Below are 16,998 nucleotides of genomic sequence, written 5' to 3'. Positions count from 1 at the left end.
TACTACAGAAATCCAATAACGGATTTTTCTGCTCTCAGAGCCAACAAGGATCACTTTGGCACCTTCAAACATGGATGTCACTGTTGGAGAAAGCGTCATCTTGCCTTGCCAGGTTCAGCACGATCCTATACTGGATATCAGCTTCACGTGGTATTTCAATGGGACACTCACCGACTTCAAAAAAGATGCCTCTCATTTTGAGAAGGTTGGAGGGGTAAGTTGTGAACGCTTGTCTTACAGATGTATGCAGCACAGACAGGCTCGCTTACTCTTTCCAACACTGTGAAGGTTTTTTCTTCTCTTTTGGGTGTATGGAATGTGGTGGTCTTTGCTGCAGAGAAGTCATTCATTGAGCTACCCTGCAGCACATGATCTGGTATGCAGACATCTCAAATTTTAGACCTGAAGTTTTCTAAGTGCCTACCTCTGTCTCTGCTTCTGGCCCTACATGATTTTCCTTGGAAATGAAACATAGCAATGACAGATTGAGGAACTTGTTTCAGACTTTGAGAGCTCCAGCCTAAAAGCAAACAAAACAAAACAAAAATCTATCTAATTTTTCCTGCTCTTGTACCCCTGGTGTTTCCCTCACTTCTCTCTTTATGTCTCCCCTGGTGACAGGGGAGGTCCTGGAGGTCCCTTCCAACCCTGGCGATTCTGTGACAGAGGGAGGCCATGCTTCTCTTTTCCCCACATGAAAAAGAAAAAACAAAAACAACAAAGCAAAACAAAACAAAACAAAAAAACTTTAAAAAAAAAAAAAAAAAAAGGATTTCATGGAAACTTCTCAACCAGTTGTGAAAGAAATTTCAGAGTATCGAGTAACTCAGACTTCTGACTCTAGAACATCTTACCTGGGAGTTTGTTGTATGGCATAGAACCAGGGGTAGTTATGGAATACTGAGGTTTAGGTGACTTTTTTTAAAGTCTTACTTGATTGGAAAAGGGGACTGAACCTCCTCGATGGAAAAACTCCATAGGTAACTAGGAGAAACTGAGAACTATTATGTGAGCTTGTCTGGATCCCACCAAGGTTGACGGAATAACTTAATCCCAGTAAGAAGCCTTCCAGTGCATATTTGTTCAATGGAACTATCTGTGCATAACTTCAGCTTTGTTAATAAACATGGCATAAGGAAAATGATTTTTTAGTGGATGGAGATCTGTGTAATGATATTTTGGCAGTCCCTGCCATGCATGCTTGAGATCCCTGACATGTAGTGGTTAGTGGGAATGTTATGGCACCATATCCTGGTCTTCCAGATGGTTAGAAAAATATAGGATGTATCACTGTTGTACTGTACTTTTTTGTCAGATAAATGATTTATAGGCAAACCAAGCAGATTTCAGAGTTCAGAACAGATTTCCTTTAAATTGCTTTTGGTATCACCTGCATATTCATACAGGCCAGCAATGGCTGAAATCATCATGCAGTCAGGAAAAGCAAAAGCTATTCCAGCAAGATGTTTATACTGTGTGTGCACTTCTGCTTATTGCTATTCTGTGCAGCATTGAGAAAGGAAAGTGGCCTTACTGTCACCTGGACTTGTCCACACTGACAGTGATTTAATCTGGCTAGGCAAGAATGTGGGCACTGCTGATGGTCAGCAGAGCCATGGGAGCTGAGTGTCTTCTGTGTTGGAGCTTTTTGCTGCTGCACATCTTCCCCTCAGTACTTCAGGATGCTCCTGCAAAGCACCCACAAATAGTTTAAAGACGGTGTTAATATTTCAGAGCTTTATGTTTCAGTAAAATTATTCTATTTGATGGTCCCTCTGCTTAGATGGTTTATTTAAATGTAGTTTGCTACAATTAGTTCATGTAGAACATGATTTGCTTTGTGTGCATCCGTTGTTGTTGCTGGTCGTTTCCTGAATATCCACTTCCAATCAAGTTAGATGGATTTTAGATTGCCTTCATCTTAACTTTTAGGGTACTGGAGGCAACCAGTGCTGGATTGTCCTCTAAATGTTTACATCCTTGTTTTTAAAGAAGACCTGGCATTTTATTTATATTATCACACTTGGAAGGGAAGCAGGCAAAGTTTTTTCAGCTTCTACGTGAGACTTCCTAATGCTCATCCTACACATTAATTGCAGGTGTTGACATGAGTGAATGAAACTCAAGCTCAAAAAGAAATACTTGTGACAAAATGGCACAGCTGATTTGCATATAGTTAGAGATTTATCTGAGATGACGGCAATCTTCATGAAAACAAATCATTCTTGAAATATAAGGATCCAAGCGGAAACAATTTGTGTGAGCATAAAAAATAATTAACTGCTAAAGGCAGAGGGTTGGGAAGATTGTTAACTTCTGTTTTTTGGAGATCACAGCAATCATGTCTGCCCTTTCTCCCAAATCACTGAGTTCTCAAGAATCAGTCGTGGTTGGAGCGCTGTGAATACCTGCAAAGGACGTATGGTTCTGTCCTCAACTGAAACCGCTGCTCCAGAAAATTAGAAAGAGGGAAAAAAATTGAAATCTGACAGATTTTTCACCTGGAAGCTTTGATGTGAACAGGGCTGAGGCAGTCATTCAGCTGGCACATGGGGAGGTTTTGAAGCAAACTGGCTACCAGAAGTTTAGGATTGAGTGCTCAGTAATGTAGAAAACTAATAATGCCGAGTCTGTAAGAGTGCAGAGTTACAGCTGTCACTCACCCAAGGTTTTTGCATGCTTTCTTTGATTCTGATCAACCCCACGCTGTAACGTGAGAGAGGACAAAGGAAAAGAAATGACCAACGTTTGAATGCATAATGAAAAAGAAAGAAGTAGGACCTTAAAATCAGGGCAGTCGGCCAAAGAGCTGCAGAGGTATAATGCTTAAATCCAAGTGTGCTCACAATGCAAAGGAACTTGGCAGAAGGAAATCCCAGACAAACTGCCAGGGATACGAGGTGCTCAGTGAGGGGCCCTCAGCAGCACACTGACCCAGGGACTCATACTGTACCTATCTGAATTCTATCCTTAACCCTTCAGAACAGACCAGGTTCGGCTTTGTTGCTTAACTGTTTTAACTCTTTGAATGTCTGTGCTAACTAGACTTATGAATTCTGTCTAGAAGTCAGATTGGGTGGCGGCTGTAGAAATCACATCTTTCTTGTGGCTTGGAGGCAAGCAGTTGGTCACAGGGTGCTGACTTTCTTCGTGGCTCTTAACAGCTGTCTGCAGCTGTGTTCCCAGTGCTGGGCACCTGTGCTGCAGCTTGCTTCTCATGCAGGTACAGGCACTAACTCCTGTCTGCTAGGAGAGTGCTTATAGCCATGTAGCACGGAGCAGCTGCTGGGTAATAACCTGCTGCACTGCCTCTTTAATTTTGGGACAACTTTAATATGAAGTTTATTTATCTAGTTTATCTTAAACTTTATATATTCGGAGTGATAATTTCTCCACTTCCAAAACGTGAGCTGAATATTAAATAACATGCTAATTCATTTAACAACTTTGTATTTTGACAGAGTGCATCAGGAGATTTGATGATTAGAAACATCCAGCTGAAACACAGTGGAAAATACGTTTGTATGGTGAAGACAGAAGTAGACAGTGTGGCATCTGCAGCTGACCTTATAGTACGAGGTAAATTTCAGCTTCAGTTATCATGAATTGTGTTTTCTTACCGTTGTGTGCTGTAGATTGCAGAAACAGTTTATGGTGCAGATTACAAAACCTGTTCACCTATGACTTGAATTACGTGATTCTGCATTGAAGTTAGGCTCGGTTTTGGATGAAACTTGCTTCTTCACAGAAAAAAAAAATAAAAACTGAAGAATATAATAAATCATGGCATAATATCTTTTCTTATGACAGTCCTTCAAGCCACTGATGAGTGGAGTTCAGTACTGACAGCTGTGATGTTGTTGCTGTGTCTGCTAAATGGTGACTTCATGGTCCAGCATCCTTCCTGGGAAATGGGCGTCTGCTGCCAAAGTGTTGGAAGGGCTTTGTCCTGGAGACACACAGGAATTCAAATTATATAATGCAGGGTTATTTCTTTATTTCCTTTCTTTTTCCTGAGCAGGATTGCTTGCGGAGCTAAGCATGAATTATAGCTTTCATTGTTGATGATTACATTTATAGCAAAAGAAAAGCAGTAATCCAGAAATCAACATGATGCAATCAAGATTTATTCAATGTATTTCAAAATATACCAGGTATTTTATAACTGCCTTTGTACTGTTAGTTATATCACCTGTTTGCTGGTGCAGATAAGACAGAAACAGCATTTTTGCTAGGCTGCCCAGAATCAGGATTTTTCCAGAATGCAGCAGAACATTTGCCTGATGGAATTGTTGCTTGTGGTGCTGCTCAGATGTTCTGATGAAGAATTGCTACAGTGCTTCATAGACTAAAACAGCTGTAGATAACAAGTAGGCAGACTACAAAGACACATTAGTAGATTAAAAGAGAACATCAAGGACCAAAGTAAAAGATAATGTGGAATGGAAAGAGGAATCATGCTGAACAGAGATTGGTGAACTAAACCTGTAATCTGTGTAATAGTTCAGGGTTCCTATTTCAGAATTACATTATCAGATGCAAGTATAATTAATGTTAATAAATATTTATCCTAATCTAAACGTTATCTTCTTCTCTTAATAGAATGGGAATCCTTACTGTAGTATTAGTGATTTCCAGGGTACTGGTTTTACTGAACACCACCTATTTTTCAATCTTTTCCTAGGCTCACCTGGGCCCCCTGAACACGTGAGGGTGGATGAAGTAACTGATACTACAGCTCAGATCTCCTGGCAGGAAGGCACAGACAATCACAGCCCAGTGACTGCTTACACTGTACAAGCAAGAACACCTTTTTCAGTTGGCTGGCAGCGAGTTACCACAGGTAATACACATTTCTTGTCACAGGTTCTGGTGAAATATGCCTGGCCAGGATACACTAGCTTCTTAATTATTTTTTTTTTTTTTAATTAATAGTTCCAGATGTGATTGATGGAAATACATTCACAACCACAGTGGTGGATTTAAATCCTTGGGTGGAATATGAATTTCGTGTAGTTGCCAGTAACAAAATAGGAGGTGGAGAACCTAGTTTACCCTCAGAAAAAGTAAGAACTGAAGAGGCAGGTTAGTGGGTTCTTCTATTTGTCTTTAATTCAGCATCTTGAATATATTAAAAAAAAAAATAATCATGTTTTTGGCTCATTTCAATTAAACTTGGAATTGTCATCAAAAGTTAAAGTCTGTAACTAGTTTGTTAGTATTTGTGTTTAGCTTTGGGACAGTTTATGTCCACATATCCAAATACATTTCAGCTGTTCTTAGCATGGCAAATTCTGTTCAGTCAGTGCTGCACAGTCTGAAGATCTTAATGAATGGGGAAGAGATGAGTTTTGACAGTTTTCTGCTCAGAAAGACTTGATTGAAATCCCGGATGTTACTTGGGATAAGTAAGTTAGTCCTGTTGAAAACTGGAAGCATGCCACTGATTTTTAGATGCTCATAAACATTCAAAGCAGAGCATACAGGGTTCTGCAAATGCTCAAAAAGAACCTGTCCACCCCATGCAGGTTCTAAAGCACTTGTCTCAATTGGCAAAAGAAACAGGAAAACTAGAGGGTTAGCTCCAGAGAATGAGGTTAACTTGTGATATCATCTCATCTATTGACACGGCGTAGACAGCTGTACGTTTCTTTTTCACAGTTCCTGAAATTCCCCCAGCTGAAGTCAGTGGGGGAGGCGGCAGCAGGTCTGAACTGGTCATAACATGGGATGTAAGTTTTCTGGCAAGCAGTTTTCTTCAGAGAATGGTTGTTTTCATTGAAACGCTTCTTTAAAGATGAATTTTCCTGGCTGCAGCAGCTTCTCATCTAGGATGTATATGTGCTCGGTAACATTCTGTAATGTGAGCTATGCACGTTTGCCTTCCCTCTTTAACTTGCTACTGTTAGACTGCAATCAGTAAGAAATTCAGTTAGCTTGTCTAAGGTGATTACTTATGCTCTCAAACAGTTGTCAAGGCAAAAGGGGGCGGGGAGGGATGGGAAATGGAAGGGTTGGTTGTTGCTCTAAGGTTAAGCCAAAGTGTTACGCAGCTCAGTGCAGCTTCCCAGTTTGTGCTTTTCTACCATTAACTCTCCGTGTATGTGCTAACAGATCAGATACTACTTTAATGTATCCTATTGTTAATGAGTTAAAAAATGTTACCATGCTATTTCTTACTGATATTAGCAACTCTATGTTGTTACTTAATCAAATCACATCAGGGGAAGGTACAGATACCTTGCGAAGATAGTGCTCAATTCTTTGGTATTATTTATGTACTATGAATTGTGACCAGAAATTGAAAAGATATGTTTACTGAAGTGTCTTAAAGCAATGTACTTACTGGAGAACAAGAAATGTTTGGGGGAGTTGCTCTTTTCTTGATGTGCAGATAGTTTCAAATGAAAGCATTTCACTCTACTGCACCAGACTTTATTTGTTGATGCAGTGATCCCAAATGCAGACCAGAACCAGTTTACAGTCGCATGCATTACATCACAGTGATGCTTTCTTCCTTCAAAGCTTTTCCAGTGTGGTATGTAACATCATGGGCTTCTGTCACTGATTGCTTTTCTCACAGCCCATCCCTGAGGAGCTGCAAAATGGAGAAGGATTTGGATACGTCGTTGCTTTTCGCCCCTTTGGCACCACAACGTGGATACAGACTGTAGTCACCTCTCCTGACACGCCCAGATATGTCTTCAGGAATGAAAGCATCTTGCCATTTTCACCATATGAAGTCAAAGTTGGTGTCTATAACAATAAAGGAGAAGGGCCATTCAGTTCAATAACCACTGTTTTTTCAGCTGAAGAAGGTATGTGATTTTCTGCTTATGTTTAATGAGATGTTTTATGAATGAATATAGCAACAGTTGATAGAACTGAGGTCAACTCGAACATATTTATTTGCACCATCATATATGCTGCTCATCTCTCCAGTGCTGATTTCCAATTACAGAGCCTACTGTAGCCCCCACTGGTGTGTCTGTGACAAGCCTGTCCTCCTCTGTCATCGAAGTCTCCTGGAATGCCATTCCCTGGAAGATGAGTAGTGGAAGACTACTGGGCTATGAGGTAACATCATTTAAAATGCTCCTCTTGTTCTAAAACGCCACGATCCAGAATGCCTTCACACACATAGCTCATGCCAGACAAGTCTAACTTGTTTACTTTGTAGATGAAGCAGTGATTTTCTTCTGGTCGTCATTTTTTAATTTGAGCAAAATCTAATGCTTCAGTTCTGCTTTTTCTGCTGTCAAAAGGGCAACAAGCATGAAAGGCAGATGGATGAGCAAATTTTGTTGAAATAGTGTACACATTTTGGAAACTTTAATATATTTCTACCTTTTTCAGCCGAGGGATATGCACCCGAAGGAGTCGAATGCAATGCTGTTGCAGGGAATTGAATGTTTATCCAACATTTTAAGTAGCTTTGTTTTATATCTACTAGGTGAGGTACTGGAATAATGGAGGAAAAGAAGAATCTTCAAACAGAGTTAAAGCTGCAGGGAATGAAACTTCAATAAGAATAACAGGTTTGAAGAGCAACTTAGCATACTACACAGCTGTCCGTGCCTACAACAGTGCTGGAGCAGGTCCCTTCAGTGCCACAGTGAATGCTACCACAAAGAAGACACGTAAGTATCACAGATACAAAGTGGGGAGGCACGTGATGGTGTGTGAGCATTTGCAGGCCAGTGAGGAATAGACACATTAGTGGGAATCACGATGCACGTAAGCGACCTAAATCTTCATAAAGAATAGAAGAGCTGGGCAACTAAATCAAGCATAGATCCTCAAGTTTTTGCCCTCTGCTATTTTAGCAGAATGAGTACTTAAAACTCATCCATGCCAACAGAGCTGAGGTAAGATCATTTCTGCATAAAAACTTTATTATTCTTTTAGTGACTTAAGGAATGTAACCTGGTGTAGGGAACCTGCTTTGGCAGGGGGGTTGGACTCGATGATCTCTGGAGGTCCCTTCCAACCCCTACAATTCTGTGATTCTGTGACTCTGTGAAAAAGAAAAAATTCTGTTACTTGAAAGAAAAATAGTGATTATTGAATTTCTCAGGGTTTTAGAACATCTTTAAGTTCTCCAGGGCATGGCATTTGAATCATCCTCACACTATTCATGCAAAATAATCATTCACGTCCATTGTTCTCCCCTAATCAAGTTGCACAAGAGGCCCCTTTCCTATTACAAAAAGGAGAAATTAAGCTGGTGAGCAGATTGTCAAAGACTGCACTAATTTTTCTAATATATTTAATGTGCTCTTGCTTTGTAAATACAACTCAAAATCAGGATAATCAGTTTTGAAGTATTTCTTCCAGATTCACAAGAACAGACAATTATATCTGTATAAAAGGTCATCCTCCCTGGAACAGTCATTCATGTCCTTCTGCTGAAAGGAGTTGTATCGTCAATATTATGAAACTGTAATTTCACAATAACTTCATATGCAGAAGCAAGCACAGATGACCTCACTCAAATTAATTTAATTTACTGGGGTTTAAATACATTAATTACATTACACAGTAACTTCCCATTACTGTGATGACCTCATAGTCTGCAACTTGTCTCTGACACTAGTTGTTTTCCCAAATTAGTCTTAGATATTTTGTTGTATAAAATTGCACTTAATTGTGGAGGTTTCGCCTGAGTTTACAAGGTGAGATATTGCTATTATTTCATGTTCAGGAGGTCTTACAACAAACTGTTCTGTCTGTCAGCTGTAATTAAGAGAAATATTAGTGTGAGTGACTAACTTTAAGCATCTAATGAGTCCTAGAGAAATCAGTGTAGCTATTTGCACACTTCATACTGGACATAATAGTTTGGTATTGTCTATTGCAAATTTGAAGATTATTGGAGATTTGGGTAGCTGAAGCAAAGCAGAGCCTTTTGAATCCGTTCTGTAAGTCAGGTGGTAGATAGAGGCTTACAGTTTCTATGTAATTATTCTTCATTTTTTTAGATGACAATATTTTGTTTTGGATTTAAGAGAGTGACTCATTTCTCTCAAATTCAGCTTTAATATCTGAGTGTGTAAACTATTTTATCTGTTATAATATTCAAATCTCAGGAGAAAAACAATCTTCTGTTACATTTACAGAAATTAGCTATTAGTGCATCAGGTTGAATCCCATTTAGTATATAGAACAAGGCAAATACTGCAGAAGAATAAATCTTTGAATAGTTGTTAGACTTCAGTTATTTTATATCTTAGCCTCACATTTTGTGTCCATACAGCGCTGTGCTCTATAATCAGGTGCTTTATGATCTGACTGCTAATGGAACTACCTATGCAAATGAGCTTAAAAATAAAAGGAAGGAAAAAAAAAAAGCCACAAGCACGAGCGCCAGCACAAACTCTTAAAGCACTGTTAGTTGTTAACAGTGGATTCCTTCAGCATCAAAGCTTTGGAGCAGTCCACCTAAGCAGCAATAGCCTCCACTAGGTGACAGCAACAGTAAATTGTTTTCCTTAACACATTTAGAAATATTTTAATGGCTGAGTGGTTTGCAGCATGATCCACTTTGTGGGAAGTCACATTGAAGCATCTTGAACAGGTTTGTACTTCACCTTTCCATTGAAGGATACAGCCACAAGCATAGCACTCCCTTCGAAAACAACTCAGGTTGTTAATGAACACTGCCACAAAAAAAAAAAAAAAAAAAAAAAAAAAAAAAACCAAAAGATTTGCTTAGCTAAAGCCTGTTAATTGTTCCAACTGCTACTAGTGAAACCATACAGACTGCATTTCAAAATCATGCCTCAAGAGAAGAACAAAAAAATCTTGTCACCTTTTATATTTCAGCCATGTTAAAGTAAATCAGCATAGCACATTGGTTTGAATATTCACTAAGACTAAATTTATTGTGGAGTGTTTACTTATTCTTGAAAACATACTACAAATAGGAAATGTCTGTTATCATCATTGGTTTCATTAGAGCATGTGCTAATTGATCACCCGTGTCCTAAGAAATGCTTTTGTTTGACTGCGTTTAATGAAACACCATCAACAGATAATGCAAATTCAGAAATAACATTTATTTGCTGTTGTTTTCTTTTCCTTCTGTTTTTCCAATTTATTCTCTGAACCATAAAGTGCACAAATGATGAGGCTGTATTCGACTTGCTTTTACATCCGACATGTACTGACAATCAATTACCTGAACTGTTATTTCCTACTGTAGGATAAATCACTAATGCTGATTAAATTAAAGTCATGCTTTTATTATGTATTCAAAGCACCCAGTCAGCCACCAGGAAACGTTGTGTGGAACGTTACTGACTCCAGAGTCATCCTCAACTGGGAAGAAGTAAGAGCCATGGAGAATGAGTCTGAGGTGACTGGGTATAAGGTAAGCAAAAAAAAAAAACAACAACAACAACCTAAAAAACAACTATAGGAGAATCTGGAAGCAAGTTTGCATCCTCTAAACTTCCTGCCTTGCACATTTCAGACCTGTCTCATTTTTGTACATTGAAATCATATTCAGACTGTCTCACAAACCATAGTCGTTTCCCCAGTAATGGTACACTGATGCTTTCTATTGCTGGCTAAGTAGATTTTTTTAGCAGCAGGCATGAAATTGATATTCTTAAATCTTTTTCTTCTTACTTCTGTGCGACTTGCTCCCTCTCTTAAAAGTTACATTGCTACATCTATTTCAGAGCTGGTCAGTGCACAAACATACAAGTATTTAAATACATCATTTATGCTTATGAGAATTGCTGAGAAAGTTCTTAATCAGTGTACAGCTGGACCCCTCATGTGACACTTACCTGTATAAAAGTTTACATGTAGATGTGATTATGCATTGTTCTGGGGTGTGCTGTCAAGAAATAAATGTTGAAAGCTTACCTGGTTTCACAGGAGGTGGCCAAAAAAAAGGAATCCAGCATACAGTTCCAAATTGCGTGCTTTGTCTCCCACAACATTCTCAGGTTTCTCTGAAAAACACACCAATAAGCTCAATTTTGATAATGCTGGTTAATTTTACCCAAGTAAAAGCATTTAGGGGTGTCATTTTTTATCCCTAGAAGCAAGGGCACTGCAGTTAACAGAAAGCTGGTTTGTCAAGCAGAATATCCAACAAATGACATTGAAAGCAGCAGAGCAGCCGCAGCGCGGGCGTTGTGGAAGGCAGCCAGATGGTTGTGTCCCTCAGAGCTTTTTTCAGCACAGCATGGCATTAGGGAGCATGGCCCGAGGGTGGCAGCGTGTAGCACAGAGCTGGAAGGTACTGAGAGGCCGCTGTCATTTAGATGGATTCAGGATCCTGGGTTGGTGATGGATCATCATTAAGTCATTCCAGTGGCCTTGCATTTTTTGCCATCCGTTACTGTTGCCATTATAGTTTCACACTGCATGGGGGAAACCCCCGACTCACCTGCTTGTCAAGTTTGTAGAACTCTGCCAGGAGTGTGCACTGGATCTAAGACCAGAAGAGAAGCTGGTATTGCTCTTGCTGGAGGCTTCTGACTGAATGCAGCTCCTGGTGTTTAAAACAGGACACTTTCTGTAATTAACAGTAATGACAGACTAATTCAATTAGCACTTGTGGAACATCTTCCAACACAGCTCCATAATTTTCGCATTCTGACTAGTTCTCTCTTTCCCATACTGTGCATTGGCATAATCAGTTAATCTAGATAACGACAGACTCCAAATTGAGGGGTAATTTAAAAAACAGTACATGATGACAATACTCAACAGTCAGCAGAATATTCTATCACAGATTCTGCCATTTCAGATTAAAGTTAGTAAAATACTTTCATCCATGTTCACTTCTTGCACTACTCCTCTCGGTACTGAACGTAATTGTGCCCTGTCATGTTAACCAGAAATTAGACTTTTTCTCTCATCATGCCTTCTTAAGACCAAAATCTTTTATCCAAGAAACATAAATAAAAATTGCATGCCAGCTCCTACTGGAAGAAGTATTGCACTATGGATTTTCTAAAGATGCTGTTTGCTTTTGTTGCAGGTTCTGTACAGGACAAGCAGTCAGAACAATATGAATGTGCTGAACACAGACAAAACAACAGCTGAACTTCTGCTCCAGTTTAATGAAGATTACATTATAGAAGTAAAAGCAACAACTGAAGGTGGAGATGGCACTAGCAGTGATCAGATCCTGATTCCCAGATTAGCTAGTACGTTGAAGCTGAACTGCTGTTGTTTTGTCATGTGTTTATGTTCAGTCCTCAACCACTATCATAACCTCCATTGTACCACCCACAATACAGAGACACGTCTCTGCCTTTGCATAGTGATGCATTAGTAAATGTGCAGCTGACACCAGGCAGTTGTCACAGGTTCTCTGTACAGGAATTGAATCCTTATTGATGGGAAAACAAAAATTGAAAGCGTGTATGAAGTATGGTAATAAGATATTTAAAAGAAAAGCAATTAACAGTCTTCCTGCCTTTATGCATGACAAACTTCATTCTACTGAACTGGTAAATTACCATGTAAATTGGTATTAAACAACATTTTTTACTTTTTCTCTTTTTGTGGTCATCTTGACAGTAAAGACCATTGATATAGCTTAAATATTTTGCAGTGCATTTCTGTAGCTTAAAAATATTTAATATTTCTACATTTTCATCGGTTATCAAAAATAAACAATGAAAGTAGGTTTTTTCTGCTTAGTATCTAGTAAAAGAGTAATGATTTGACACAACAGATAGTCATGCTTTCATTTAATCCTGACCTTTTTCATCTGTCACAGGTATGGATGCAAGAGGCTCTGGTCCATCAACCTTGAACATCTACAGTCTATCTGGCATTTTATCGACAGTGTTTTCCTTCACTCTTAATTCAGTGTTGTGATGCTGCATTTTCATTTGCTAGAAGAAACAAATTATCAATCAGTTATTACAGAAAAGTGCTTTTTCTTAAAAAAACAAAGAAGCTGCAGTGGTTAATGCATGTTTTTCTTCTGACATGTTTTTAAATTCTTTCTATTTCACTGTAGGATGAATTAAAAAATACCATGTAAAGTTTAGCAAATCCTTTAAAAAGGAGTCTGAAATGCCTTAATACTTGAACCAAAGGAGTTTACATATTATGTACTTCAGCTACAATGTAAGAAGAGAGTTGAAATGGCACTGTGATCAGTTACAAGGAAGAGCTTGGCTCTATGAAAAACTCAGTTTTTACAGTGACAATGAATTGTTTTGAGTATATTTTACAGTATTATGATAACATCATTCTACATATGAAAGCTGAGAGCAGAGCATGCAGTTTCAAGCAGTGGAAAACATGAACTTGGCAGTTCTTTAAGACAGTGTCAGTGGCTTGCTGCCCTTTACAGAAGTTATTCTAAATCTAGCAAGAAATCAAAGCTGAAAGTTAGAGAAGTCGCAGTATTAATGTTAGTTTTGCACAGTCCACATTGGGGTGTCTGGAGGCAGGGCTTCCACTGCTTCTAAATGAGCTCACAGCCACGTTTCAAAGAAAGCTCTCTTCTATCCCAGCGTACATCTGCTACTACTCTTTCCAGCACTTGACCTTCCTCTTAATCACTTCTAAGGTAATTTCCCCACATCCTTACCTTATATTCAGTAACCGGATCCTTTATTCATAACCGAGTTGTGATCATTCTTATTGTCCCCTTCTCTGAACTCCTATCAGTGTGTTTCACTGACACAAGTGCCCATTTGTAAGCATTACTGAAATGCAGTTGCACCACGGCCTTATGAAAAGGAACTGCTACCATCTTCCTACCTTGTGGTGTGGTGCTTCCAAATATGCAGCCCAAAATTACCTTGTCTGCTGCACCGCACGCGCTGTAAATTCAATAATACATCCATAATTCTCCTTCCAGCTGCTCTTTAATCCATTCAGACTATTTCACCTGGTCCGGCACTCTAATACACCCCATTGCTATCATCTAATTCTAGTAAGTTTATGGCAATACTATAGCTTATAATTTTAAAAATACATCGAGGTTCTCAAGCGCGCTACAGTGAAATCCATGCTTTCTTTCATAGCAATACCTTAAACCTGGTATATCCGACTTTCACCGTTGTGAATTTAGACCAGTCAGCCTGTTGGACACATCCATGGTACAGCAAGTGTTCATGTGACATAAAGCATATCTTAAAGACCTTCATTTTTATCTCACGAGATTATGAGAGCACACAAACATGAAGAACCAGGATTAAAGGTATCGTGATAACACTATAGAAATACCTTGATATGCATTCAAATAGATCAGCATCACATCCAGATGAAAATAGTGCTAGCTGTTGAAGTAAGCAAGATCTGTATATACTGTAAATATATAGTTATAAATGGCTAGTTGCTTTTCAATGTGGCTAACCAGTGATGTTTTCAGACACTTGCAAATAGGGGGGAGGGTGGGAGATGGAAAACAGGGGTTACTAGTAAGTATATAGTTCTGTTTCCTGCAACAAAGGGTGAATCTTTCTATTCTTGTTTCACAGAATTGCAGTTCACATTCCTGTATTGCCATTTTCATGCTATTACCGTGTATTATTTAATTTCTAGTTATATATCTCCATGAGATATGTACCGAGTACCTTGTTTCATATTGAAAAGTTTAAAATTTCTCCTTAAACTTCCAGTTGTGTGTGTATCCTATGGTTATCTGTATGCATTTTTCTATTCTAATAAAATATTTATTACATAGAGGGATACAAGACTGTTTCAGATATTATTGCATGTCCGTATATTATATACTTGCACATGGGGATTCACTGCAACTAAAATCCTTGTCTGTGCTCCTCAGAACATTTCTGCTTCCTGATGCTTCATGGCAGGACAGGAGCGGTTTCCTTCTCAGCAGTTCTGCTGCCATTAAAATCCTCACCTGTATACCCAGGCCTGCTTCTACAGAAAGGAAGGCCAGAAGGAGAGGAGGAGTAAGGGCTACAGCTGCTGAGCTCTGCCTCTGCCCATAGTTCTGCATCCTGACAGATGAAAACCCACCTCACTTTCCTTGGCTTGGTTTCCTGTCTACCCAACTAGGCTGCTTCCTCTCCTCAGAAATGAAATAGAATGTAATTATATTAAAGAAGAGTTGGTTCTTTTAAATAATTTATTTAGTGTATCACTATTTATCATTAAATTGCATGGTGCTTTTTCCCCTGCAAATTGCCTATTTGTCACATACTGCAGTTTCCCATAAAGCTGGTGACTTCCTAGCACTAAAACCCGCTCAGTGGGAACATGAGCAGAGCAGAAACCATATTTTAAGCTTCCAAAGCATGGAATACCTGGCTATCACCTAACCTACATGAAAGGAGCTGATCCAGATGCTGCAATAAGGACTAATAATAATCCCAACATGCATATACACTTATAAACAAGACCAAAACCATTTTTCTTGAGTAAAGCATGGTTTCTTTTCCAGATCACTGTAGCTAGACACATGGCCTTGCTCTGTATTTCATCCTGTATTCACATTAGCCTTCCTTTAAGATGACCTCTGTTCCTAATCTCATTTCAGTTCAGTTAATATTTAATTGTGATAATAAGACTGACTTAATACTCCAGGGAGAGTCAGGAAAAAAAAAGTAATTACTGGGAAAATATTGAAGGAAAACATAAAGAGTCATTAAGAGATAACATGAGTTCCCAAAGCCAGCCTACCTCTCGTTGACTTCTCCAGAGCAGTTTCTGTCACTCAGCAAGTTCAGGAATTCAATCCAGGGGGAAAAAAACAATAAATCAGATTAAGCAATAATGAAAAAACATGAATAACATCACTTGGATGAGGTGAGGTTTGCAGTGCTGGGACATTGCACCAAGCTTACTAGCAGTCCTAGTGCAACATCGAGGCTCACTGGAGGCTTTCAAGCAGTTCCCCAGAAACTCTCAGTTGGATGCTGTGAGGGAAACCGCGTGGGATATTTTGGAAAACAAACTGTTGTGAAAAGGAGAAAGAATACAGATGTCTTGCCATTAGCTTGAATACATGCACCACAGAAAAGGGACCAACTTAGCTTAAGGTGTTACCAGCTGTGCCTCGTATCCTCCAGCAGCTGTAACCACTTTCATTTGGGACAGCGTGAGCACTGGGGTTTGGAGCCTTGAGGCCATAAGGCCTTGTTGGGTTGTTTTAAGATGGGGTTTACTCATCTCAGTTGCTCACCTTGCACCACTCTGCCTCCAGGAGCTGCTTTCCAACTGGTTTCTTGCACCATCCAACTAATTTGTCGGGTTGTTGTTTTTTTTTTCCTTCTTTGTTGGCACACATTTATGCAAAGGGAGTTGACTCCCGTGACTCTGACAGGAGTTTCTCAGATGTAGCTATTCTGTGAATCAAAAAAACCTTGTTTGGGCAGTTTACGCTGTCAGATATGTTGTGAACAGGCAGAATCCCCCCTGAATACAAAATGAGTTAAAAACTAATATCACTTGAGCCCCAAGAAATATTGGAGATCTCCATTTTCTACTTAATTTGCCTTTCACTGGTGGATTGCAGACGTGGGCAGTGCTTGTCAGGTTATATATGTTATATCTTAATAACGGGCAATAAAGCAAGCTGTCCTGCATGAGGGAATGCATTAATCTGACAGCTTTCTGTCTGAAATAAATAACAATGGAGTATTGTGAAAATAAAATGAGTTTGTAAACAGGCACTCTCTCTCTTAGGAAAAACAGCCTCCTTGATTGTTTTATGCTAATGCTTTGAACTACTGGAAAGCAATAAAAATGGATACGTTTAGCAGAGATATAACTGAATGTACATGATTGTTCTTTCATCTAGCCTGTTTGATAAAGAGACACTACTTGCCTTTAAATCTGATGTGTATATACTGCAAGCTACAAAATGGGGGAGGAAAAAAGTATGCCACTTACCTGTATCTCCATGTACCAGTTTTACATTCTTAGAGCTTTTTTGTGAAGACCTTTCTTATTTGCTTTCCTGGTACACACACAGCTGAGGTCTTGCTGGGAAGCAGGATGGGCAGCCTGTAAGGAAGGTATGGGCATCTGTCTTACCCCAAG

The 16,998-nt window shown here is 39.2% G+C and overlaps 1 protein-coding gene across 1 annotated transcript in view; it reads left to right on the top strand.

The window, feature by feature from the left end:
* LOC306950188 (contactin-3-like) overlaps nt 1-12,849 on the top strand; it is a gene marked incomplete at both ends in the record, with an annotated part of 69,452 nt that extends 56,603 nt beyond the window's left edge. The window contains 11 exons of the mRNA XM_079540358.1: nt 39-214; nt 3,462-3,579; nt 4,685-4,843; nt 4,936-5,085; nt 5,662-5,732; nt 6,584-6,818; nt 6,962-7,077; nt 7,454-7,640; nt 10,260-10,372; nt 12,002-12,170; nt 12,749-12,849. Coding sequence (XP_079396484.1) covers nt 39-214; nt 3,462-3,579; nt 4,685-4,843; nt 4,936-5,085; nt 5,662-5,732; nt 6,584-6,818; nt 6,962-7,077; nt 7,454-7,640; nt 10,260-10,372; nt 12,002-12,170; nt 12,749-12,849 — 1,595 coding nt within the window. The remainder of the gene's footprint in view (nt 1-38; nt 215-3,461; nt 3,580-4,684; nt 4,844-4,935; nt 5,086-5,661; nt 5,733-6,583; nt 6,819-6,961; nt 7,078-7,453; nt 7,641-10,259; nt 10,373-12,001; nt 12,171-12,748) is intronic.
* Between the last annotated feature and the right edge of the window lie 4,149 nt (nt 12,850-16,998).

Source organism: Tetrao urogallus (genome assembly GCF_951394365.1).
Source record: "Tetrao urogallus genome assembly, chromosome: 10".
Classification (NCBI taxonomy): Eukaryota; Metazoa; Chordata; class Aves; order Galliformes; family Phasianidae; genus Tetrao; species Tetrao urogallus.
The sequence above is the reverse complement of the archived record's forward strand: the minus strand, read 5'-3'. Positions and strand labels throughout refer to the sequence as shown.